General features: G+C 43.8%; 1 protein-coding gene across 2 annotated transcripts in view; it reads right to left on the bottom strand.

The window, feature by feature from the left end:
• The window catches only part of MICOS10 (mitochondrial contact site and cristae organizing system subunit 10), a 163741-nt gene that overhangs the window by 50763 nt on the left and 86008 nt on the right, over window positions 1-26970 (bottom strand). Inside the window, exon 3 of one of the 2 annotated variants that reach the window (XM_053690299.1) lies at window positions 12419-12528. The exons of the other annotated variant lie outside the window; for it this stretch is intronic. Coding sequence (XP_053546274.1) covers window positions 12419-12528 — 110 coding nt within the window. The remainder of the gene's footprint in view (window positions 1-12418; window positions 12529-26970) is intronic. 2 annotated transcript variants of the gene reach the window in all.

Below are 26970 nucleotides of genomic sequence, written 5' to 3'. Positions count from 1 at the left end.
ATGTTTGTAGAAAGCCAAACCAGTACTGAAACGAGAATCAGCAGAGGTAATGGTATATATAAGAGTATATCGTCGATCTGAAAAGGGAGGTAAGAGATGAATCTCTACGACCGATAACAGAGAACCTATGAAATAGACCCCGTAGAAGGAGATCACTGCATTCAAATAGGCAATACTCTCTTCACATCCCTCTGACATTCACTGCACGCTGAGAGGAAAACCGGGCTCCAACTTGCTGCGGAGCTCATATCAACGTAGAATCTAGCACAAACTTACTTCACCACCTCCATCGGAGGCAAAGTTTGTAAAACTGAATTGTGGGTGTGGTGAGGGGTGTATTTATAGGCATTTTGAGGTTTGGGAAACTTTGCCCCTCCTGGTAGGAATGTATATCCCATACGTCACTAGCTCATGGACTCTTGCTAATTACATGAAAGAAATCAGAATGATGATGTTCATTTAAAAATTCATCTGAAAAATGTGAAGTTTTAAAAGACCTTTTACGTTTACTGGAAGGAGGAATAACAGACATAGCCTTCCTAATAGATTTAGAAACAAAATCTCTTATATTAACAGGAACATCCTGAGTATTAGATGTTGATGGAACAGCAACAGGTAATGGTATATTACTAATGGAAATACTATCTGCATTAGCAAGCTTATCATGACATTCATCACAAACTACAGCCGGAGGGACAGTTACCACAAGTTTACAGCAGATACACTTAACTTTGGTGGAACCAGCATTAGGCAGCGTTTTTCCAGAAGTAGCTTCTGATCCAGGATCAATCTGAGATATCTTGCAATATGCAAGAGAAAAAACAACATATAAAGCAAAATCTATCAAATTCCTTAAAAGGCAGTTTCAGGAATGGGAAAAAATGCCAATGAACAAGCCTCTAGCAACCAGAAGCAAATGAAAAATGAGACTTAAATAATGTGAGAAAAAAAGGTGGAGACCAAAATGACGCCCACATTTTTTAGCGCCAAAAAAAGCCGCCCACATTATTGGCGCCCAAATGCTTTCGGCGCCAAGAATGACGCCACATCCGGTGACGCCGACATTTTTGGCGCAAAACGTCAAAAAAATTACGCAAACAGGAACAACTTCCGGCGACAAGTATGACGCCGGAAATGACAAAGAATTTTTTTGCGCCAAAAAAGTCCGCGCCAAGACTGACGCAATAAAATGAAGCATTTTCAGCCCCCGCGAGCCTAACAGCCCACAGGGAAAAAAGTCAATTTTTAAGGTAAGAAAAAATGTTTTAATTCATATGCATTATCCCAAATAATTAAACTGACTGTCTTAAATAAGGAATATTGATCATCCTGAATCAAGGCAAATAAATGTTTAAATACATATATTTAGAACTTTATATAAAAGTGCCCAACCATAGCTTAGAGTGTCACAAAAAATAAGGCTTACTTACCCCAGGACACTCATCTACATGTAGTAGAAAGCCAAACCAGTACTGAAACGAGAATCAGTAGAGGTAATGGTATATAAGAGTATATCGTCGATCTGAAAAGGGAGGTAAGAGATGAATCTCTACGACCGATAACAGAGAACCTATGAAATAGATCCCGTAGAAGGAGACCATTGAATTCAAATAGGCAATACTCTCTTCACATCCCTCTGACATTCACTGCACACTGAGAGGAAAACCGGGCTCCAGCCTGCTGCGAAGCGCATATCAAAGTAGAATCTAGCACAAACTTACTTCACCACCTCCATGGGAGGCAAAGTTTGTAAAACTGAATTGTGGGTGTGGTGAGGGGTGTATTTAAAGGCATTTTGAGGTTTGGGAAACGTTGCCCCTCCTGGTAGGAATGTATATCCCATACGTCACTAGCTCATGGACTCTTGCTAATTACATGAAAGAAATTCTACATTATAGAACACCATATACCGGTTTCATATGTTTTTAAAATGTCTAAGTTTTTTCCTCTTTCAGAGAATTTCAGGGATACACCACTAAAAAAAACTAAATTTATGCTTAACTGATAGATTTAATTATTTCCGGGCATGGAGAGTCCACGAAACATTCTAATTTCTAGTGGGATATTCACTCCTGGCCAGCAGGAGGCATCAAGAGCAGAACAGTCAAGTCCAAAACTTTCATGATTCAAATAGGGGCATGTAATTTTAATCAACTTTCCAATTTACTTTTATTACCAATTTTGCTTTGTTCCTTTTGTATTCTTAGTTGAAAGATAAACCTAGGAGGTTTATATGTTAATTTCTTAGACCTTGAAGGCTTCCGCTAGAGGGCGTTAGTTCATGTGTTTCATATAGATAACATTGAGCTCATGCACGTGAATTTACCGAGGAGTGAGCACCGATTGGCTAAAATTCAAGTCTGTCAAAAGAACTGAAATAAGGGGGCAGTCTGCAGAGGCTTAGATACAAGGTAATCACAGAGGTAAAAAGAGTATTATTAGAACTGTGTTGGTTATGCAAAACTGGGGAATGGGTAATTAAGGGGTTATCTATCATTTAAAACAACAAAACTTCGGTGTTGACTGTCCCTTTAAGTATCACTTCCCTTACCCATAACCCCCAGTCCTTCGGCTGAAGGGAAACGGAAAAAGAAGATAACACAAGGGTTTAGAGGTATCTGGGGACTAGACAAAAAAACGGCTGTCTTAATTTGAATAAGGGTCGTCGTGGATTCTCCATGCCTGGAACGAAATACATCTATCAGGTAAGCAAAAATGTTGTTTTCTTTCCTATGGCATGGAAAGTCCACAAAACATTCTAATTACTAGTGGGAACCAATACCCAAGCTAGAAGACACAGAATGAATAGGGAGGGAGAACACAGGCGGACCTAAACGGAAGGCACCGCCGCTTGAAGGACCTTTCTCCCAAAAGAAGCTTCAGCTGATGCAAAAGTATCAAATTTGGAAAAAGTATGAATAACCAAGGACCAAGTGGCCGCCTTACAGATTTGCTCCACAGAAGCTTCAATTTTTGAAAGCCCAAGAAGATGAAACAGCTCTAGTGGAATGAGCCGTAATTCTCTCAGGAGGCTACTGTCCCATAAGCTAAACGAATAACACTTCTCAACCAGAGAGAAAGAGTGGTAGTAGTAGTCTTCTGACCCCTACACTTACTAGAAAAAACAATAAACAGGGAAGAAGTCTGCCGAAAATCTTTAGTTGCTTGAAGGTAAAATTTAAGAGCACGCACAACATCCAAGACGTTCCTTCTGGGAAGAAGGGTTAGGACAAAAAGTAGGAACAACAATTTCCTGATTAATATTGGGATCCGACACTACCTACTACGAAGTACCGCCTTATCAGCATGAAAAATAAGGAAAGGGGAATCACACTGCAGAGCCGAAAGTGCGGAAACTCTGCAAGCAGAAGAAATGACAAGAACAAAAAAACTTTCCTAGATAGTAATTTAATACTAACAGAATGCATCGGCTCAAACGGAGCCTGCTGCAAAACTAAGAATATGGCTAAGACTCATAGGAGGAGCAACATATTTAAACAGAGGCCTGATTCTGACCAAGGCCTGAACAAAAGACAACATTTGGCATAACTGCAAGACCTTTATGCAGAAGAATAGACAGAGCAGAAATCTGACCCTTCAAAGTACTGACAGACCAAACACATCTCCAGGCCCTCCTGAAGGAAAGCTAAAATTCGAGGAACCTTTTGAATTACGCCAATGAAGGTATTTACACCAATACCCTATGGTAAATTCTGTGAGTAACCGGTTTACGAGCCTGAAGCATAGTATCTATGACTTTCTCAGAGAAGTCACGTCTAGCCAAACTCAGACGTTCAATCTCCAAGCAGTCAGCTTCAGAGAAACCAGATTTGGATGAAGAAAGGGACCCTAAAGTAGAATGTCCTTCCTGAAAGGTAACCTCCACAACGGAAGAGATGACATTGTCACCAGATCCGCAAACCAGATCCTGCGAGGCATGCAGAAGCTATTAGAATCAAAGAAACTCTCTCTTGTTTGATGCGAGCAATTACTTGTGGAAGCAACGCAAACGGAGGAAACAGGTATGCTAGATTGAAGCTCCAAGGAACCGCTAGAGCATCTACCAGAACAGCTTGAGGATCTCTTGACCTTGAACCTTACTTTGGAAGCTTGGCGTTTTGACGAGATGCCATCAGATCTAACTCCGGAACCCCCCACCTGAGAGTTATTGTGAAAACCTCTGGGTGGAGAGCCAACTCTCCGGGATGAAAAGTCTGCCTGCTTAGAAAATCTGCCTCCCAGTTGTCCACTGCTGGTATATGGATGGCAGAGAGATGGCAATCGTGAGACTCCACCCACTGGAAAATGCAAGACACCTTCATTGCCAAGGAACACCAGAGTTCCTCCCTGGTGATTGATGTTGGCCACCGAGGTGATGTTCTCCAACAGAAATCTGATAAATTGGACCAAAGCTAGTTGAGGCCAAGCTATTAAAGCATAAAAAATTGCTCTCAACTCTAAGATATTTATTGGAAGAGAATAATCCTCACACAGACCCTGTGTCTTTAAGAAACCCTAAACTGCTCCCCAGCCAAACAGGCTGGTGTCCGTGGCGACAATCACCCAGGAAGGCCTCAGGAAGCATGTGCCTCGAGACAGATGGTCCTGTGAAACCCACCATGAGAGTGAGACTCTTGTTGGGGAAAACAAATGTATCGTCTGCGAGAGATCAGAGTGGTCCCCGTTCCATTGAATGAGCATGCATAGCTGCAGAAGTCTTAGATGGAACCGAGCAAAAGGAATGATGTCCATGGAGGCAAACATCAGTTCAATCACCTCCATGCATAAAGCCACAGATGGACGAATAGCAGACTGGAGAGACAGGCAAGAAACATGAAGCTTGGATTTTTTGATGTCTGTCAGAAAGATCTTCATGGACAGGGAAACTGATTATTCCCAAGAAACAAATCCTTGTATCTGGAACAAAGGAACTCTTTCCCAGATTCAGTTTCCACCCGTGGAAACGTAGAATAAACAACATATCGGTATGAGATCTTACTAGATGAAAAGATGGCGCTTGAACTAGAATGTCATCTAGATAAGGCGCCACAGCAATACCCTGGGACCTCACCACTGCCAGAAGAGCCCCCAGAACCTTTGTAAAAATTCAGGGAACTGTAGCAAGACCAAAAGGAAGGGCAACAAACTGGAAATATTTGTCCTGGAAGGTCTTGCTACAGTTCCCTGAATTTTTACAAAGGTTCTGGGGGCTCTTCTGGCAGTGGTGAGGTCCCAGGGTATTGCTGTGGCGCAATACCCTGGGACCTCACCACTGCCAGAAGAGCCCCCAGAACCTTTGTAAAAATTCAGGGAACTGTAGCAAGACCAAAAGGAAGGGCAACAAACTGGAAATATTTGTCCTGGAAGGCAAACCTTAGATACTAGTGATGATCCATGTGAATAGGAACATGAAGATACGCGTCCTTCAGATCTATGGTCGTCATGAACTGACCCTTTTGGACCAAAAGAAGAATAGAACGGATGGTCTCCATCTTGAAGGACGGAACCCTGAGGAATTGATTGAGACACTTTAGGTCCAGAATAAGACGAAAAGTGCCCTCCTTCTTGGGAACTACAAATAGATTTGAATAGAATCCTAGACCCTGTTCCTCTAGAGGAACTGGAACAGTCACTCCCAGGCATGATAGGTCCTTAATGCAGTTTAAGAAGGCCTCTCTTTTTATCTGATTCACAGATAACCTTGACAGGTGGTACCTGCCCCTGGGAGGAAAAGATTTGAATCCTATTCTGTAACCGTGATATATATCCATGGCCCAAGGATCTGGAACATCACGTATCCAAGCCTGCTGAAAAAAGAAAGCCTTGCCCCCACTTGATCCACTACAGGATCGGGGGCGGCCCCTTCATGTTGATTTAAAATCAACGGAAGACTTCTTAGCTTGCTTTCCCCTATTCCAAGGCTGACTGGACCTCCAAGAAGACTTGGATTGATCCAACTTGGAGGAAGAGGAAGACCTCTGTCCCTTAAAGTTACGAAAGGAACGAAAAACATAATTTATGCTTACCTGATCAATTTATTTCTCTTGTAGTGTGTTCAGTCCACGGGTCATCCATTACTTATGGGATATATTCTCCTTCCCAACAGGAAGTTGCAAGAGGATCACCCAAGCAGAGCTGCTATATAGCTCCTCCCCTCACATGTCATATCCAGTCATTCGACCGAAACAAGACGAGAAAGGAGAAACTATAAGGTGCAGTGGTGACTGGAGTTATAATTTTAAAATTTAGAACCTGCCTGAAAAAGACAGGGCGGGCCGTGGACTGAACACACTACAAGAGAAATAAATTTATCAGGTAAGCATAAATTATGTTTTCCCTTGTTAAGTGTGTTCAGTCCACGGGTCATCCATTACTTATGGGATACCAATACCAAAGCTAAGTACACGGATGATGGGAGGGACAAGGCAGGAACATTAAACAGAAGGAACCACTGCCTGTAGAACCTGTCTCCCAAAACCAGCCTCCGAAGAAGCGAAAGTGTCAAAATTTGTAAAATTTGGAAAAAGTATTAAGTGAAGACCAAGTTGCAGCCTTGCAAATCTGTTCAACAGAGGCCTCATTCTTAAAGGCCCAGGTGGAAGCCACAGCTCTAGTGGAATGAGCTGTAATTCTTTCAGGAGGCTGCTGTCCAGCAGTCTCATAGGCTAAACGTATTATGCTACGAAGCCAAAAAGAGAGAGAGGTAGCCGAAGCCTTTTGACCTCTCCTCTGTCCAGAGTAAACGACAAACAGAGAAGAAGTTTGTCTAAAATCTTTAGTTGCCTGTAAGTAGAACTTCAGAGCACGGACCACGTCTAGATTATGCAAAAGACGTTCCTTCTTTGAAGAAGGATTAGGACATAATGATGGAACAACAATCTCTTGATTGATATTCCTGTTAGAAACAACCTTAGGTAAAAACCCAGGTTTAGTACGCAGAACTACCTTATCTGAATGAAAGATCAGAGAAGGAGAATCACAATGTAAGGCAGATAACTCAGATACTCTTCGAGCCGAGGAAATAGCCATCAAAAACAAAACTTTCCAAGATAAAAGCTTAATATCAATGGAATGAAGGGGTTCAAACGGAACACCCTGAAGAACTTTAAGAACCAAGTTTAAGCTCCACGGAGGAGCAACAGCTTTAAACACAGGCTTAATTCTAACCAAAGCCTGACAAAAGGCCTGGACGTCTGGATGCTCTGCCAGACGTTTGTGTAAAAGAATAGACAGAGCTGAAATCTGTCCCTTTAGCGAACTAGCGGATAAACCCTTTTCTAAACCCTCTTGTAGAAAAGCTAATATCCTAGGAATCCTAACCTTACTCCATGAATAACTCTTGGATTCGCACCAATATAAATATTTACGCCATATCTTATGGTAAATTTTTCTTGTCACAGGCTTCCGAGCCTGTATTAATGTATCAATAACCGAATCCGAAAACCCACGCTTTGATAGAATCAAGCGTTCAATTTCCAGGCAGTCTTCCTCAGAGAAATTAGGTTTGGATGGTTGAAAGGACCCTGAATTAGAAGGTCCTGCCTCAGAGGAAGAGACCATGGTGGACAGGACGACATGTCCACTAGGTCTGCATACCAGGTCCTGCGTGGCCACGCAGGCGCTATCAGAATTACCGATGCCCTCTCCTGTTTGATCCTGGCAATCAGCCGAGGTAGCAACGGAAATGGTGGAAACACATAAGCTATGTTGAAAACCCAAGGGGCTGCTAATGCATCTACCAGCACCGCTCCCGGGTCCCTGGACCTGGATCCGTAACAAGGAAGCTTCGCGTTCTGGCGAGATGCCATGAGATCCAGATCCGGTTTGCCCCGACGACGAATCAGTTGAGCAAATACCTCCGGGTGAAGTTCCCACTCTCCCGGATGAAAAGTCTGGCGACTTAGGAAATCCGCCTCCCAGTTCTCTACGCCTGGGATGTGAATCGCTGACAGGTGGCAAGAGTGAGACTCTGCCCAGCGAATTATCTTCGAGACTTCCAACATCGCTAGGGAACTCCTGGTTCCCCCTTGATGATTGATGTAAGCCAGTGTCGTGATATTGTCCGACTGAAACCTGATGAACCTCAGCTTTGCTAACTGAGGCCAAGCCAGAAAAGCATTGAATATTGCTCTTAATTCTAGAATGTTTATTGGGAGGAGTTTCTCCTCCTGAGTCCACGATCCCTGAGCCTTCAGGGAATTCCAGACTGCTCCTCAGCCTAGAAGGCTGGCATCCGTTGTTACAATCGTCCAATCTGGCCTGCGAAAGGTCATTCCTTTGGACAGATGAACCGGTGACAACCACCAGAGAAGCGAATCTCTGGTCTCCTGGTCCAGATTTAGCAAAGGGGACAGATCTGAGTAATCCCCGTTCCATTGACTGAGCATGCATAGTTGCAGCGGTCTGAGATGCAGGCGCGCAAATGGCACTATGTCCATTGCCGCTACCATTAAGCCGATTACCTCCATGCACTGAGCTACCGATGGGCTTGGAATGGAATGAAGGACACGGCAAGCATTGAGAATCTTTGATAACCTGGACTCCGTCAGGTAAATCTTCATCTCTACAGAATCTATAAGAGTCCCTAGAAAAGGAACCCGTGTGAGTGGTAACAGAGAACTCTTTTCCACGTTTACTTTCCACCCATGCGACCTCAGAAATGCTAGAACTATCTCTGTATGAGACTTTGCATTCTGAAAACTTGACGCTTGTATCAGAATGTCGTCTAGGTACGGAGCCACCGCTATGCCTCGTGGTCTTAGTACCGCCAGAAGTGAGCCCAGAACCTTCGTAAAAATTCTCGGGGCCGTGGCTAACCCGAAGGGAAGAGCCACAAACTGGTAATGCCTGTCTAGAAAGGCAAACCTCAGGTACCGATAATGATCTTTGTGAATCGGTATATGAAGGTAAGCATCCTTTAAGTCCACCGTGGTCATATATTGACCCTCTTGGATCATGGGTAGGATGGTTCGAATGGTTTCCATCTTGAACAATGGTACCCTTAGGAATTTGTTTAAGATCTTTAAGTCTAAGATTGGTCTGAAGGTTCCCTCTTTTTTGGGAACCACAAATAGATTTGAGTAAAATCCTTGTCCCTGTTCCGATCGCGGAACTGAGTGGATCACCCCCATGATTAAGAGGTCTTGTACACATTGTAGAAATGCCTCTCTTTTTACTAGGTTTGTCGATAACCTCGAAAGATGGAACCTCCCTTGCGGAGGAGAGGATTTGAAATCCAGAAGGTCTCCCTGAGATATAATCTTTAACGTCCAGGGATCCTGCACATCTCTTGCCCAAGCCTGGGCAAAGAGAGAAAGTCTGCCCCCCACTAAATCCGTCTCTGGATAGGGGGCCCTGACTTCATGCTGTCGTAGGGGCGGGAGTAGGCTTTCTGGCCTGCTTGCCCTTGTTCCATGACTGGTTGCCTTTCCAACCTTGTCTGTAACGAGCAGTAGTTCCTTCCTGTTTTGGAGCGGAGGAAGTCGATGCTACTCCTGCCTTGAAGTTACGAAAGGCACGAAAATTAGACTGTTTGGCCTTTGGTTTGGCTCTGTCCTGAGGAAGGGCGTGGCCCTTACCTCCCGTAATGACAGCAATAATTTCCTTCAAGCCGGGCCCGAATAAGGTCTGCCCTTTGAAAGGAATGTTAAGTAGTTTAGACTTGGAAGTTACATCCGCTGACCAGGATTTAAGCCAGAGCGCTCTGCGCGCCTGTATGGCGAATCCGGAATTTTTAGCCGTAAGTTTGGCTAGATGTACTACGGCATCTGAAACAAACGCATTAGCTTGCTTAAGGGTTCTAAGTTTGCTCAAGGCCTCATCCAACGGCTCTGTGCGAATCGCCTCTTCCAGAAACTCAAACCAGAATGCCGCTGCAGCCGAGACAGGCGCAATGCATGCAAGAGGCTGCAATATAAAACCCTGTTGAACAAACATTTTCTTAAGATAACCCTCTAATTTTTATCCATTGGATCTGAGAAAGCACAGCTATCCTCCACCGGGATAGTGGTACGCTTGGCTAACGTAGAAACTGCTCCCTCCACCTTAGGGACCGTCTGCTATAAGTCTCGTGTGGTGGCGTCTATAGGGAACATTTTTCTAAATATCGGGGGAGGGGAAAAAGGCACACCGGGTCTATCCCACTCCTTACTGATAATTTCTGTAAGTCTTTTTGGTATAGGAAAAATGTCAGTACACACCGGTACCGCATAGTATCTATCCAACCTACACAATTTCTCTGGAATTGCCACCGTGTCGCAATCATTCAGAGCCGCTAATACCTCCCCTAGTAACACACGGAGGTTCTCAAGCTTAAATTTAAAATTTGAAATTTCTGAATCCGGTCTCCCCGAATCAGAACCGTCACCGACAGAATGAAGCTCACCGTCCTCATGTTCTGCAAGTTGTGATGCAGTATCAGACATGGCTCTCGTGTCATCAGCGCGCTCTGTCCTTAACCCAGAGCTATCGCGTTTGCCCCTTAATTCGGGCATATTATATAATACTTCTTTCATAACATTAGCCATATCATGTAAAGCGATTTGTAAGGGCCTAGATGTACTAGGTGTCTCAATCCTACGCATCTCCCTAGCGGGAGACGCAGGTACTGACACGTGAGGAGAGTTAGGCGGCATAACTTCCCCCTCGTTGTCTGGTGATAGCTTCTTTATCGGTACAGATTGACTTTTATTCAAAGCAATATCAATACAATTGGTACACATCGTTCTATTGGGCTCCACAATGGCTTTTGAACATGATGAACAAACAGTTTCCTCTGAATCAGACATGTTTAAAACAGACTTAGCAATGAAACTAACAAGCTTGGAAATCACTTTCAATAAGTTTTACAAGCAATATAAAAAAAAACAAAAAACGCTGCAGCGCTTCAAAAATACAGATATAATTAAACAATTCTTAACAAGAAGTGTACTATTAGCAGAGGATTGCACCCATTAGCAAAAGGATGATTAACCCCTCGATACCCAAAACGGATAAAACAGATATCAATTAAGATTTAACGCTTTTAATCACAGTCAGCACACTGTCACAGATCTGCTGTGACCGATTACCTCCCTCACAAATGAAATTTGCAGACCCCTGAGCTCTCTAGAGACGTCCTGGATCAAGGAGGAAGAAGCAGAAAGACTGTGCAATAATTTTAACTGCGCAACAAGGCGCTAAAACAAGGGCCCTCCCACTCCAATCACAACAGTGGGAGCCCTGATATAACGGTTTCCATGCAGAAAAATATGTTAGCCATGTGGAAAAAATCATGCCCAAATCGATTTATCACCAAAGTACCTCACAAAAAACGAATAACATGCCAGTAAACGTTTTATTAAAAAACAACATTTTTCAATGTCATGCAAAGCTATCACTAAGCCTGCTACCAGTCGCTACCACTGCAGAGAAGGCTTAAGTATTATTTCAGTGTTAACAGTATTTTCTCAGTCAAATTCTAGTCCCTAGAATATAACTCGACTGCGCATACATTTATCAGCCTGATACCAGTTGCTACTACTGCATTTAAGGCTGTACTTACATCATACGGTAACAGCAGTATTTTCTTAGTCAATTCCATTCCCAGAAAATAAAGTACTGCACATACCTCATTTGCGGAGGACCCCACATGCTATTCCCAGTTTCTGAAGTTACCCCACTCCTTAGAATGTCGAGAACAGCCAGTGGATCTTAGTTACGCCTGCTAAGATCATAGATAAAAAACGCAGGCAGTTTCTTCTTCCAAATACTGCCTGAGATAGAAAAACAGCACACTCCGGTGCCATTTAAAATAACAAACTTTTGATTGAAGAATAGTTAAGTAAAAACTCCAGCTCCTCTCGCGACCGCCTTCTTTGTTGAGGGTTGCAAGAGAATGACTGGATATGACATGTGAGGGGAGGAGCTATATAGCAGCTCTGCTTGGGTGATCCTCTTGCAACTTCCTGTTGGGAAGGAGAATATATCCCATAAGTAATGGATGACCCGTGGACTGAACACACTTAACAAGAGAAATCTTCATTCTTTTCTGTTTCAGAGTAAATAATACATACCAGCACTATTTTAAAATAACAAACACTTGATAGAAGAATAAAAACTACATTTAAACACCAAAAAACTCTTAACCATCTCCGTGGAGATGTTGCCTGTGCAACGGCAAAGAGAATGACTGGGGTGGGCGGAGCCTAGGAGGGACTATATGGCCAGCTTTGCTGGGACTCTTTGCCATTTCCTGTTGGGGAAGAGATATTCCCACAAGTAAGGATGATGCCGTGGACCGGACACACCAATGTTGGAGAAATATGGGACGTTGTTACTGTCATTTTAAACATTAACATTTACAACATTTAAAAAAACGGATGTTCCGACAATATTATTTTACTGAGACTACATCAATAAAGTCAGAGAGTGCACTCACCTTCACAAATTTTCCATGCAGAAGGTAGGGAGACTGAAAGTCATTCTGGCAGTTGGAATAAGCCATACCTAAACCTACACCTGCTGAGAACGCGATGGGCCAGGTCTTCCCTATAATGACAAACAGAAATGACAGCTTCTTAGCTTGGATGACTCAACCGAACTTGTATATGAATATTCTGATAAATTGTTTTTGTGGTGGAAAACAATAACCCCTAGAACTGTACACATGTTAATTATTTGTTGTAAATTGAACCGTGAACTACTGGTGTGTTATATATTTTTTGTTTAGGCTTGCAGTGTTCAACAGTAAATTAGCCAGCCGGGTGGGGAAGGTGCAATACTTTGTAAAATTACAACATTTTCTGCTATCCAAGGCAGACATTAAAGGGACAGTCAAGTATAAATAAAAAAAACTTTCATTATTCAGATAGGACTTTTAATTTTAATTGACTTTCCAATTTACTTTTATCATCAAATTTGCTTTTTTCTCTTGGTATTCTTAGTTTAAACTAAACATAGGTAGGCTCATATGCTAATTTCTAAGCCTTTGAGGGTTGCCTCTTATCACATGCTTTTTAAATCTCTTCAACACAAAGAGACAGAAAGTACACGTGGGCTATATAGATAACACTGTGTTCAGGCACAGAAAGTTATTTAAGATCTAGCACAATACAATGCTAAATTTAAGACAATAGATAATAAACAGTCACAGTCATGTGATCAGGGGGCTGGAAGAAGTTTCCTAGATACAAGGTAATCACAAAGGTAAAAACAAAATTTATGCTTACCTGATAAATTCCTTTCTCCTGTAGTGTGGTCAGTCCACGGGTCATCATTACTTCTGGGATATTAACTCCTCCCCAACAGGAAGTGCAAGAGGATTCACCCAGCAGAGCTGCTACATAGCTCCTCCCCTCTACGTCACCTCCAGTCATTCGACCAAGGACCAACGAGAAAGGAGAAGCCAAAGGGTGTAGTGGTGACTGGAGTATAATTCAAAAAATTTTTTACCTGCCATAAAAAACAGGGCGGGCCGTGGACTGACCACACTACAGGAGAAAGGAATTTATCAGGTAAGCATAAATTTTGTTTTCTCCTGTTAAGTGTGGTCAGTCCACGGGTCATCATTACTTCTGGGATACCAATACCAAAGCTAAAGTACACAGATGACGGGAGGGACAGGCAGGCTCTTTATACGGAAGGAACCACTGCCTGAAGAACCTTTCTCCCAAAAACAGCCTCCGAAGAAGCAAGTGTGTCAAATTTATAAAATTTGGAAAAAGTATGAAGAGAAGACCAAGTTGCAGCCTTGCAAATCTGTTCAACAGAAGCCTCATTCTTAAAGGCCCAAGTGGAAGCCACAGCTCTAGTAGAATGTGCTGTAATTCTTTCAGGAGGCTGCTGTCCAGCAGTCTCATAGGCTAACCGAATTATGCTACGAAGCCAAAAAGAGAGAGAGGTAGCCGAAGCTTTTTGACCTCTCCTCTGACCAGAATAAACGACAAACAGGGAAGACGTTTGTCGAAAATCCTTAGTTGCCTGTAGATAAAATTTCAGGGCACGGACTACATCTAGATTGTGTAGCAGACGTTCCTTCTTCGAAGAAGGATTAGGACACAAAGATGGAACCACAATCTCTTGATTGATATTCCTGTTAGTGACCACCTTAGGTAGGAACCCAGGTTTAGTACGCAGAACTACCTTGTCTGAATGAAACATCAGATAAGGAGAATCACAATGTAAGGCGGATAACTCAGAGACTCTTCGAGCCGAGGAAATCGCCATTAAAAATAGAACTTTCCAAGATAACAGCTTGATATCAATGGAATGAAGGGGTTCAAACGGAACACCCTGTAAAACATTAAGAACTAAGTTCAAACTCCATGGTGGAGCAACAGTTTTAAACACAGGCTTGATCCTAGCTAAAGCCTGACAAAAAGCTTGAACGTCCGGAACTTCTGACAGACGTTTGTGTAAAAGAATGGACAGAGCTGAAATCTGTCCCTTCAAGGAACTAGCGGATAAACCCTTTTCTAAACCTTCTTGTAGAAAAGACAATATCCTCGGAATCCTAACCTTACTCCATGAGTAACTTTTGGATTCGCACCAATATAAGTATTTGCGCCATATCTTATGATAAATCTTTCTGGTAACAGGCTTCCTAGCCTGTATTAAGGTATCAATAACTGACTCAGAAAAACCACGTTTTGATAAAATCAAGCGTTCAATTTCCAAGCAGTCAGCTTCAGAGAAATTAGATTTTGATGTTTGAAGGGACCCTGGATCAGAAGGTCCTGTTTCAGAGGTAGAGACCAAGGTGGACAGGATGACATGTCCACTAGATCTGCATACCAAGTCCTGCGTGGCCATGCAGGCGCTATTAGAATCACTGATGCTCTCTCCTGTTTGATTCTGGCAATCAATCGAGGAAGCATCGGGAAGGGTGGAAACACATAAGCCATCCCGAAGGTCCAAGGTGCTGTCAAAGCATCTATCAGAACCGCTCCCGGATCCCTGGATCTGGACCCGTAACGAGGAAGCTTGGCATTCTGTCGAGACGCCATGAGATCTATCTCTGGTTTGCCCCAACGTCGAAGTATTTGGGCAAAGACCTCCGGATGAAGTTCCCACTCCCCCGGATGAAAAGTCTGACGACTTAAGAAATCCGCCTCCCAGTTCTCCACTCCCGGGATGTGGATTGCTGACAGGTGGCAAGAGTGAGACTCTGCCCAGCTAATTATCTTTGATACTTCCATCATTGCTAGGGAGCTTCTTGTCCCTCCCTGATGGTTGATGTAAGCTACAGTCGTGATGTTGTCCGACTGAAACCTGATGAACCCCCGAGTTGTTAACTGGGGCCAAGCCAGAAGGGCATTGAGAACTGCTCTCAATTCCAGAATGTTTATTGGCAGGAGACTCTCCTCCTGATTCCATAGTCCCTGAGCCTTCAGAGAATTCCAGACAGCGCCCCAACCTAGTAGGCTGGCGTCTGTTGTTACAATTGTCCAGTCTGGCCTGCTGAATGGCATCCCCCTGGACAGATGTGGCCGAGAAAGCCACCATAGAAGAGAATTTCTGGTCTCTTGATCCAGATTCAGAGTAGGGGACAAGTCTGAGTAATCCCCATTCCACTGACTTAGCATGCACAATTGCAGCGGTCTGAGATGTAGGCGTGCAAAGGGTACTATGTCCATTGCTGCTACCATTAAGCCGATCACCTCCATGCATTGAGCTACTGACGGGTGTTGAATGGAATGAAGGACACGGCATGCATTTTGAAGCTTTGTTAACCTGTCTTCTGTCAGGTAAATCTTCATTTCTACAGAATCTATCAGAGTCCCCAAGAAGGGAACTCTTGTGAGTGGAAAGAGAGAACTCTTCTTTTCGTTCACCTTCCATCCATGCGACCTTAGAAATGCCAGTACTAACTCTGTATGAGACTTGGCAGTTTGAAAGCTTGAAGCTTGTATCAGAATGTCGTCTAGGTACGGAGCTACCGAAATTCCTCACGGTCTTAGTACCGCCAGAAGAGCGCCCAGAACCTTTGTGAAGATTCTTGGAGCCGTAGCCAATCCGAATGGAAGAGCTACAAACTGGTAATGCCTGTCTAGAAAGGCAAACCTTAGATACCGGTAATGATCTTTGTGAATCGGTATGTGAAGGTAAGCATCCTTTAAATCCACTGTGGTCATGTACTGACCCTTTTGGATCATGGGTAAAATTGTCCGAATAGTTTCCATTTTGAACGATGGAACTCTTAGGAATTTGTTTAGGATCTTTAAATCCAAGATTGGCCTGAAAGTTCCCTCTTTTTTGGGAACCAAAAACAGATTTGAGTAAAACCCTTGTCCTTGTTCCGACCGCGGAACCGGATGGATCACTCCCATTAATAAAAGATCTTGTACGCAGCGTAGAAACGCCTCTTTCTTTATTTGGTTTGTTGACAACCTTGACAGATGAAATCTCCCTCTTGGGGGAGAGGATTTGAAGTCCAGAAGGTATCCCTGAGATATGATCTCTAACGCCCAGGGATCCTGGACATCTCTTGCCCAAGCCTGGGCGAAGAGAGAAAGTCTGCCCCCCACTAGATCCGTTCCCGGATCGGGGGCCCTCGATTCATGCTGTCTTAGGGGCAGCAGCAGGTTTCCTGGCCTGCTTGCCCTTGTTCCAGGACTGGTTAGGTCTCCAGCCTTGTCTGTAGCGAGCAACAGCTCCTTCCTGTTTTGGTGCAGAGGAAGTTGATGCTGCTCCTGCTTTGAAATTACGAAAGGAACGAAAATTAGACTGTCTAGCCTTAGGTTTGGCTCTGTCTTGAGGCAGGGCATGGCCTTTACCCCCTGTAATGTCAGCGATAATTTCTTTCAACCCGGGCCCGAATAAGGTCTGCCCTTTGAAAGGAATATTAAGCAATTTAGATTTAGAAGTAACATCAGCTGACCAGGATTTTAGCCACAGTGCTCTGCGCGCCTGAATGGCGATTCCGGAATTCTTAGCCGTAAGTTTAGTTAAATGTACTACGGCATCCGAAATAAATGAGTTAGCTAACTTAAGGGCTTTAAGCTTGTGTGTAATCTCATCTAATGGAGCTGATTCAAGTGTCTCTTCCAGAGACTCAAACCAAAATGCTGCTGCAGCCGTGACAGGCGCAATGCATGCAAGAGGTTGCAATATAAAACCTTGATGAACAAACATTTTCTTAAGGTAACCCTCTAACTTTTTATCCATTGGATCTGAAAAGGCACAGCTATCCTCCACCGGGATAGTGGTACGCTTAGCTAAAGTAGAAACTGCTCCCTCCACCTTAGGGACCGTTTGCCATAAGTCCCGTGTGGTGGCGTCTATTGGAAACATCTTTCTAAATATCGGAGGGGGTGAGAACGGCACACCGGGTCTATCCCACTCCTTAGTAACAATTTCAGTAAGTCTCTTAGGTATAGGAAAAACGTCAGTACTCGACGGTACCGCAAAATATTTATCCAACCTCACAATTTCTCTGGTATTGCAACTGTGTTACAATCATTCAGAGCCGCTAACACCTCCCCTAGTAATACACGGAGGTTTTCCAGCTTAAATTTAAAATTTGAAATATCTGAATCCAGTCTGTTTGGATCAGAACCGTCACCCGCAGAATGAAGCTCTCCGTCCTCATGTTCTGCAAATTGTGACGCAGTATCTGACATGGCCCTAATATTATCAGCGCACTCTGTTCTCACCCCAGAGTGATCACGCTTACCTCTTAGTTCTGGTAATTTAGCCAAAACTTCAGTCATAACAGTAGCCATATCCTGTAATGTGATTTGTAATGGCCGCCCAGATGTACTCGGCGCTACAATATCACGCACCTCCCGAGCGGGAGATGCAGGTACTGACACGTGAGGCGAGTTAGTCGGCATAACTCTCCCCTCGTTTGGTGAAATATGTTCAATTTGTACAGATTGACTTTTATTTAAAGTAGCATCAATGCAGTTAGTACATAAATTTCTATTGGGCTCCACTTTGGCTTTAGCACATATAGCACAGATATCTTCCTCTGAATCAGACATGTTTAACACACTAGCAAATAAACTAGCAACTTGGAAATACTTTTCAAGTAATTTACTATAATATGCAAAACGTACTGTGCCTATAAGAAGCACATAAAAAGTTATGACAGTTGAAAATTGATAAACTGAAAAGTTATAGCATCAAATCTTTGTAAAAAACACACTTTTAGCAAAGGATTGCTCCCATTAGCAAAGGATAATTAACCCTGATAGCAGAAAAAAATACAGAAAACAGAATTTATGTTTACCTGATAAATTACTTTCTCCAACGGTGTGTCCGGTCCACGGCGTCATCCTTACTTGTGGGATATTCTCTTCCCCAACAGGAAATGGCAAAGAGCCCAGCAAAGCTGGTCACATGATCCCTCCTAGGCTCCGCCTACCCCAGTCATTCGACCGACGTTAAGGAGGAATATTTGCATAGGAGAAACCATATGATACCGTGGTGACTGTAGTTAAAGAAAATAAATTATCAGACCTGATTAAAAAAACCAGGGCGGGCCGTGGACCGGACACACCGTTGGAGAAAGTAATTTATCAGGTAAACATAAATTCTGTTTTCTCCAACATAGGTGTGTCCGGTCCACGGCGTCATCCTTACTTGTGGGAACCAATACCAAAGCTTTAGGACACGGATGAAGGGAGGGAGCAAATCAGGTCACCTAAATGGAAGGCACCACGGCTTGCAAAACCTTTCTCCCAAAAATAGCCTCAGAAGAAGCAAAAGTATCAAACTTGTAAAATTTGGTAAAAGTGTGCAGTGAAGACCAAGTCGCTGCCCTACATATCTGATCAACAGAAGCCTCGTTCTTGAAGGCCCATGTGGAAGCCACAGCCCTAGTGGAATGAGCTGTGATTCTTTCAGGAGGCTGCCGTCCGGCAGTCACATAAGCCAATCTGATGATGCTTTTAATCCAAAAAGAGAGAGAGGTAGAAGTTGCTTTTTGACCTCTCCTTTTACCAGAATAAACAACAAACAAGGAAGATGTTTGTCTAAAATCCTTTGTAGCATCTAAATAGAATTTTAGAGCGCGAACAACATCCAAATTGTGCAACAAACGTTCCTTCTTCGAAACTGGTTTCGGACACAAAGAAGGTACGACTATCTCCTGGTTAATGTTTTTGTTAGAAACAACTTTTGGAAGAAAAACATAATTTATGCTTACCTGATAAATTCCTTTCTTCTGTTGTGTGATCAGTCCACGGGTCATCATTACTTCTGGGATATAACTCCTCCCCAACAGGAAATGCAAGAGGATTCACCCAGCAGAGCTGCATATAGCTCCTCCCCTCTACGTCAGTCCCAGTCATTCGACCAAGAATCAACGAGAAAGGAGTAACCAAGGGTGAAGTGGTGACTGGAGTATAATTTAAAAGATATTTACCTGCCTTAAAACAGGGCGGGCCGTGGACTGATCACACAACAGAAGAAAGGAATTTATCAGGTAAGCATAAATTATGTTTTCTTCTGTTATGTGTGATCAGTCCACGGGTCATCATTACTTCTGGGATACCAATACCAAAGCAAAAGTACACGGATGACGGGAGGGATAGGCAGGCTCATTATACAGAAGGAACCACTGCCTGAAGAACCTTTCTCCCAAAAATAGCCTCCGAAGAAGCAAAAGTGTCAAATTTGTAAAATTTGGAAAAAGTATGAAGCGAAGACCAAGTTGCAGCCTTGCAAATCTGTTCAACAGAGGCCTCATTCTTAAAGGCCCAAGTGGAAGCCACAGCTCTAGTGGAGTGAGCTGTAATTCTTTCAGGAGGCTGCTGTCCAGCAGTCTCATAGGCTAAACGTATTATGCTACGAAGCCAAAAAGAGAGAGAGGTAGCAGAAGCTTTTTGACCTCTCCTCTGTCCAGAATAAACGACAAACAGGGAAGAAGTTTGGCGAAAATCTTTAGTTGCCTGCAAGTAGAACTTGAGGGCACGAACTACATCCAGATTGTGTAGAAGACGTTCCTTCTTTGAAGAAGGATTTGGACACAAGGATGGAACAACAATCTCTTGATTGATATTCCTGTTAGTGACTACCTTAGGTAAGAACCCAGGTTTAGTACGCAGAACTACCTTGTCTGAGTGAAAAATCAGATAAGGAGAATCACAATGTAAGGCTGATAACTCAGAGACTCTTCGAGCCGAGGAAATAGCCATTAAAAACAGAACTTTCCAAGATAACAATTTTATATCAATGGAATGAAGGGGTTCAAACGGAACACCCTGTAAAACTTTAAGAACTAAGTTTAAACTCCATGGCGGAGCAACAGCTTTAAACACAGGCTTGATCCTAGCTAAAGCCTGACAAAAGGCCTGGACGTCTGGATTTTCTGACAGACGCCTGTGTAACAAGATGGACAGAGCTGAAATCTGTCCCTTTAATGAACTAGCTGATAGACCCTTCTCTAAACCTTCTTGTAGAAAGGACAATATCCTAGCGATCCTAACCTTACTCCAGGAGTAACCTTTGGATTCGCACCAGTATAGGTATTTACGCCATATTTTATGGTAAATCCTTCTGGTAACAGGCTTCCTAGCCTGTATCAGGGTATCAATAACCGACTCAGAAAAACCACGTTTTGATAAAATCAAGCGTTCAATTTCCAAGCAGTCAGCTTCAGAGAAGTTAGATTTTGATGTTTGAATGGACCCTGTATCAGAAGGTCCTGTCTTAGAGGTAGAGACCAAGGCGGACAGGATGACATGTCCACTAGATCTGCATACCAAGTCCTGCGTGGCCATGCAGGCGCTATTAGAATCACTGATGCTCTCTCCTGTTTGATTTTGGCAATCAATCGAGGAAGCAGCGGGAAGGGTGGAAACACATAAGCCATCCCGAAGTTCCAAGGTGCTGTCAAAGCATCTATCAGAACCGCTCCCGGATCCCTGGATCTGGACCCGTAGAGAGGAAGTTTGGCGTTCTGGCGAGACGCCATGAGATCTATCTCTGGTTTGCCCCAACGTCGAAGTATTTGGGCAAAGACCTCCGGATGAAGTTCCCACTCCCCCGGATGAAAAGTTTGGCGACTCAAGAAATCCGCCTCCCAGTTCTCCACTCCCGGGATGTGGATTGCTGACAGGTGGCAAGAGTGAGACTCTGCCCAGCGAATTATCTTTGATACTTCCATCATTGCTAGGGAGCTTCTTGTCCCTCCCTGATGGTTGATGTAAGCTACAGTCGTGATGTTGTCCGACTGAAACCTGATGAACCCCCGAGTTGTTAATTGGGGCCAAGCCAGAAGGGCATTGAGAACTGCTCTCAATTCCAGAATGTTTATTGGAAGGAGACTCTCCTCCTGATTCCATAGTCCCTGAGCCTTCAGAGAATTCCAGACAGCGCCCCAACCTAGTAGGCTGGCGTCTGTTGTTACAATTGTCCAGTCTGGCCTGCTGAATGGCATCCCCCTGGACAGGTGTGGCCGATAAAGCCACCATAGAAGAGAATTTCTGGTCTCTTGATTCAGATTCAGAGTAGGGGACAAATCTGAGTAATCCCCATTCCACTGACTTAGCATGCACAATTGCAGCGGTCTGAGGTGTAGGCGTGCAAAAGGTACTATGTCCATTGCCGCTACCATTAAGCCGATCACCTCCATGCATTGAGCTACTGACGGGTGTTGAATGGAATGAAGGACACGGCATGCATTTTGAAGCTTTGTTAACCTGTCTTCTGTCAGGTAAATCTTCATTTCTACAGAATCTATAAGAGTCCCCAAGAATGGAACTCTTGTGAGAGGAAAAAGAGAACTCTTCTTTTCGTTCACTTTCCATCCATGCGACCTTAGAAAAGCCAGAACTAACTCTGTATGAGACTTGGCAGTTTGAAAGCTTGAAGCTTGTATTAGAATGTCGTCTAGGTACGGAGCTACCGAAATCCCTCGCGGTCTTAGTACCGCCAGAAGGGCACCCAGAACCTTTGTGAAGATTCTTGGAGCCGTAGCCAATCCGAATGGAAGAGCTACAAACTGGTAGTGCCTGTCTAAGAAGGCAAACCTTAGATACCGGTGATGATCTTTGTGAATCGGTATGTGAAGGTAAGCATCTTTTAAATCCACTGTGGTCATGTACTGACCCTTTTGGATCATGGGTAAGATTGTCCGAATAGTTTCCATTTTGAACGATGGGACTCTTAGAAATTTGTTTAGAATCTTTAAATCTAAGATTGGCCTGAAAGTTCCCTCTTTTTTGGGAACCACAAACAGGTTTGAGTAGAACCCTTGTCCTTGTTCCGACCGCGGAACCGGATGGATCACTCCCATTAATAACAGATCTTGTACACAGCGTAGAAACGCTTCTTTCTTTATCAGGTTTGTTGACAACCTTGACAGATGAAATCTCCCTCTTGGGGGAGATAATTTGAAGTCTAGAAGGTATCCCTGAGATATGATCTCTAGCGCCCAGGGATCCTGAACATCTCTTGCCCAGGCCTGGGCGAAGAGAGAAAGTCTGCCCCCCACTAGATCCGGTCCCGGATCGGGGGCTCTCGGTTCATGCTGTCTTTGGGGCAGCAGCAGGTTTCCTGGCCTGCTTGCTCTTGTTCCAGGACTGGTTAGGCTTCCAGCCTTGCCTGTAACGAGCGACAGCTCCCTCCTGTTTTGGTGCAGTGGAGGTTGATGCTGCTCCTGTTTTGAAATTCCGAAAGGGACGAAAATTAGACTGTCTAGCCTTAGCTTTGGCTTTGTCTTGAGGTAGGGCGTGGCCCTTACCTCCTGTAATGTCAGCGATAATTTCTTTCAAACCGGGCCCAAATAAAGACTGCCCCTTGAAAGGTATATTAAGTAATTTGGACTTAGAAGTAACATCAGCTGACCAGGATTTTAGCCACAGCGCCCTACGTGCCTGTATGGCGAATCCTGAGTTCTTAGCCGTAAGTTTGGTTAAATGTACTACGGCCTCCGAAATGAATGAATTAGCTAGTTTAAGGACTCTAAGCCTGTCCGTAATGTCGTCTAGCGTAGATGAACTAAGGTTCTCTTCCAGAGACTCAATCCAAAATGCTGCCGCAGCCGTAATCGGCGCGATACATGCAAGGGGTTGCAATATAAAACCTTGTTGAACAAACATTTTCTTAAGGTAACCCTCTAATTTTTTATCCATTGGATCTGAAAAAGCACAGCTATCCTCCACCGGGATAGTGGTACGCTTAGCTAAAGTAGAAACTGCTCCCTCCACCTTAGGGACCGTTTGCCATAAGTCCCGAGTGGTGGTGTCTATTGGAAACATCTTTCTAAATATTGGAGGGGGTGAGAACGGCACACCGGGTCTATCCCACTCCTTAGTAACAATTTCAGTTAGTCTCTTAGGTATAGGAAACACGTCAGTACTCGCCGGTACCGCAAAGTATTTATCCAACCTACACAGTTTCTCTGGTATTGCAACGGTGTTACAATCATTGAGAGCTGCTAAGACCTCCCCTAGTAATACACGGAGGTTCTCCAATTTAAATTTAAAATTTGAAATATCTGAATCCAATCTGTTTGGATCAGAACCGTCACCTACAGAATGAAGCTCTCCGTCCTCATGCTCTGCAAGCTGTGACGCAGTATCAGACATGGCCCTAGTATTGTCAGCGCACTCTGTTCTCACCCCAGAGTGATCACGCTTGCCTCTTAGTTCTGGTAATTTAGACAAAACTTCAGTCATAACAGTAGCCATATCTTGTAATGTTATCTGTAATGGCCGCCCAGATGTACTAGGCGCCATAATATCACGCACCTCCCGGGCGGGAGATGCAGGTACTGCCGCGTGAGGCGAGTTAGTCGGCATAACTCTCCCCTCGCTGTTTGGTGAAATTTGTTCAAATTGTACAGATTGACTTTTATTTAAAGTAGCATCAATACAGTTAGTACATAAATTTCTATTGGGCTCCACCTTGGCATTGGAACAAATGACACAGATATCTTCCTCTGAGTCAGACATGTTTAACACACTAGCAATAAACTTGCAACTTGGTTATAATCTTTTTTAGCAAAAACGTACTGTGCCTCAAAGAGGTACTAAACGATTAAATGATTAAATGACAGTTGAAATAATGAACTGAAAAACAGTTATAGCATCAAACTTTAAAACAACACAACTTTTAGCAAAGGTTTGTTCCCATTAGAAAAATAACAATAATTAAATTTGACATAAAAATTACAGAGCAACGTTTTTATTCACAGTCAATATAAAATTCTCACAGCTCTGCTGAGAGAATCTACCTCCCTCTAAAGAAGTTTGAAGACCCCTGAGATCTGTCAGAGATGAACCGGATCATGCAGGAAATATAAGAGTAACTGACTGGAATTTTTTGATGCGTAGCAAAGAGCGCCAAAAACGGCCCCTCCCCCTCACACACAGCAGTGAAGAGAAACGAAACTGTCATAATTAAAACCAAACAACTGCCAAGTGGAAAATAATGCCCAAATATTTATTCACTCAGTACCTCAGAAATGTAAACGATTCTACATTCCAGCAAAAACGTTTAACATGATAAATACTTATTAAAAGGATTAGTGACTTTTAACAGAGTAGTTACGGTGAAATACCATCCCCAGAATACTGAAGTGTATACATACATGACATTATAACGGTATGGCAGGATTTTCTCATCAATTCCATTCAGAAAATAAAAACTGCTACATACCTCAATGCAGATTCATCTGCCCGCTGTCCCCTGATCTGAAGCTTTTACCTCCCTCAGATGGCCGAGAACAGCAATATGATCTTAACTACTCCGGTTAAAATCATAGTAAAAAACTCTGGTAGATTCTTCCTCAAACTCTGCCAGAGAAGTAATAACACGCTCCGGTGCTATTGTAAAATAACAAACTTTTGATTGAAGTCATAAAAACTAAGTATAATCACCATAGTCCTCTCACACATCCTATCTAGTCGTTGGGTGCAAGAGAATGACTGGGACTGACGTAGAGGGGAGGAGCTATATGCAGCTCTGCTGGGTGAATCCTCTTGCATTTCCTGTTGGGGAGGAGTTATATCCCAGAAGTAATGATGACCCGTGGACTGATCACACATAACAGAAGAAACCAGGTTTAGTACGTAAAACCACCTTATCTGCATGGAACACCAGATAAGGAGGAGAACACTGCAGAGCAGATAATTCTGAAACTCTTCTAGCAGAAGAAATTGCAACCAAAAACAAAACTTTCCAAGATAATAACTTAATATCAACGGAATGTAAGGGTTCAAACGGAACCCCCTGAAGAACTGAAAGAACTAAGTTGAGACTCCAAGGAGGAGTCAAAGGTTTGTAAACAGGCTTGATTCTAACCAGAGCCTGAACAAAGGCTTGAACATCTGGCACAGCTGCCAGCTTTTTGTGAAGTAACACAGACAAGGCAGAAATCTGTCCCTTCAAGGAACTTGCAGATAATCCTTTCTCCAATCCTTCTTGAAGAAAGGATAGAATCTTAGGAATCTTTACCTTGTCCCAAGGGAATCCTTTAGATTCACACCAACAGATATATTTTTTCCATATTTTGTGGTAAATTTTTCTAGTTACAGGCTTTCTGGCCTGAACAAGAGTATCAATAACTGAATCTGAGAACCCTCGTTTTGATAAGATCAAGCGTTCAATCTCCAAGCAGTCAGCTGGAGTGAGACCAGATTCGGATGTTCGAACGGACCTTGAACAAGGTCTCGTCTCAAAGGTAGCTTCCATGGTGGAGCCGATGACATATTCACCAGATCTGCATACCAAGTCCTGCGTGGCCACGCAGGAGCTATCAAGATCACCGACGCCCTCTCTTGATTGATCCTGGCTACCAGCCTGGGGATGAGAGGAAACGGCGGGAATACATAAGCTAGTTTGAAGGTCCAAGGTGCTACTAGTGCATCTACTAGAGTCGCCTTGGGATCCCTGGATCTGGACCCGTAGCAAGGAACCTTGAAGTTCTGACGAGAGGCCATCAGATCCAAGTCTGGAATGCCCCACAGTTGAGTAATTTGGGCAAAGATTTCCGGATGGAGTTCCCACTCCCCCGGATGTAATGTCTGACGACTCAGAAAATCCGCTTCCCAATTTTCCACTCCTGGGATGTGGATTGCAGATAGGTGGCAGGAGTGAGTCTCCGCCCATTGAATGATTTTGGTCACTTCTTCCATCGCCAGGGAACTCCTTGTTCCCCCCTGATGGTTGATGTACGCAACAGTCGTCATGTTGTCTGATTGAAACCGTATGAACTTGGCCTTTGCTAGCTGAGGCCAAGCCTTGAGAGCATTGAATATCGCTCTCAGTTCCAGAATATTTATCGGTAGAAGAGATTCTTCCCGAGACCAAAGACCCTGAGCTTTCAGGGGTCCCCAGACCGCGCCCCAGCCCATCAGACTGGCGTCGGTCGTGACAATGACCCACTCTGGTCTGCGGAAGGTCATCCCTTGTGACAGGTTGTCCAGGGACAGCCACCAACGGAGTGAGTCTCTGGTCCTCTGATTTACTTGTATCTTCGGAGACAAGTCTGTATAGTCCCCATTCCACTGACTGAGCATGCACAGTTGTAATGGTCTTAGATGAATGCGCGCAAAAGGAACTATGTCCATTGCCGCTACCATCAAACCTATTACTTCCATGCACTGCGCTATGGAAGGAAGAGGAACGGAATGAAGTGTTTGACAAGAGTTTAGAAGTTTTGTTTTTCTGGCCTCTGTCAGAAAAATCCTCATTTCTAAGGAGTCTATTATTGTTCCCAAGAAGGGAACCCTTGTCGACGGAGATAGAGAACTCTTTTCCACGTTCACTTTCCATCCGTGAGATCTGAGAAAGGCCAGGACTATGTCCGTGTGAGCCTTTGCTTGAGGAAGGGACGACGCTTGAATCAGAATGTCGTCCAAGTAAGGAACTACTGCAATGCCCCTTGGTCTTAGTACCGCTAGAAGGGACCCTAGTACCTTTGTGAAAATCCTTGGAGCAGTGGCTAATCCGAAAGGAAGCGCCACGAACTGGTAATGCTTGTCCAGGAATGCGAACCTTAGGAACCGATGATGTTCCTTGTGGATAGGAACATGTAGA

This window comes from Bombina bombina, chromosome 8 (genome assembly GCF_027579735.1).
Source record: "Bombina bombina isolate aBomBom1 chromosome 8, aBomBom1.pri, whole genome shotgun sequence".
In the NCBI taxonomy this organism is placed as follows: domain Eukaryota; kingdom Metazoa; phylum Chordata; class Amphibia; order Anura; family Bombinatoridae; genus Bombina; species Bombina bombina.
Note: the sequence above shows the minus strand (reverse complement) of the source record. Positions and strands in the feature narration are given on the sequence as shown.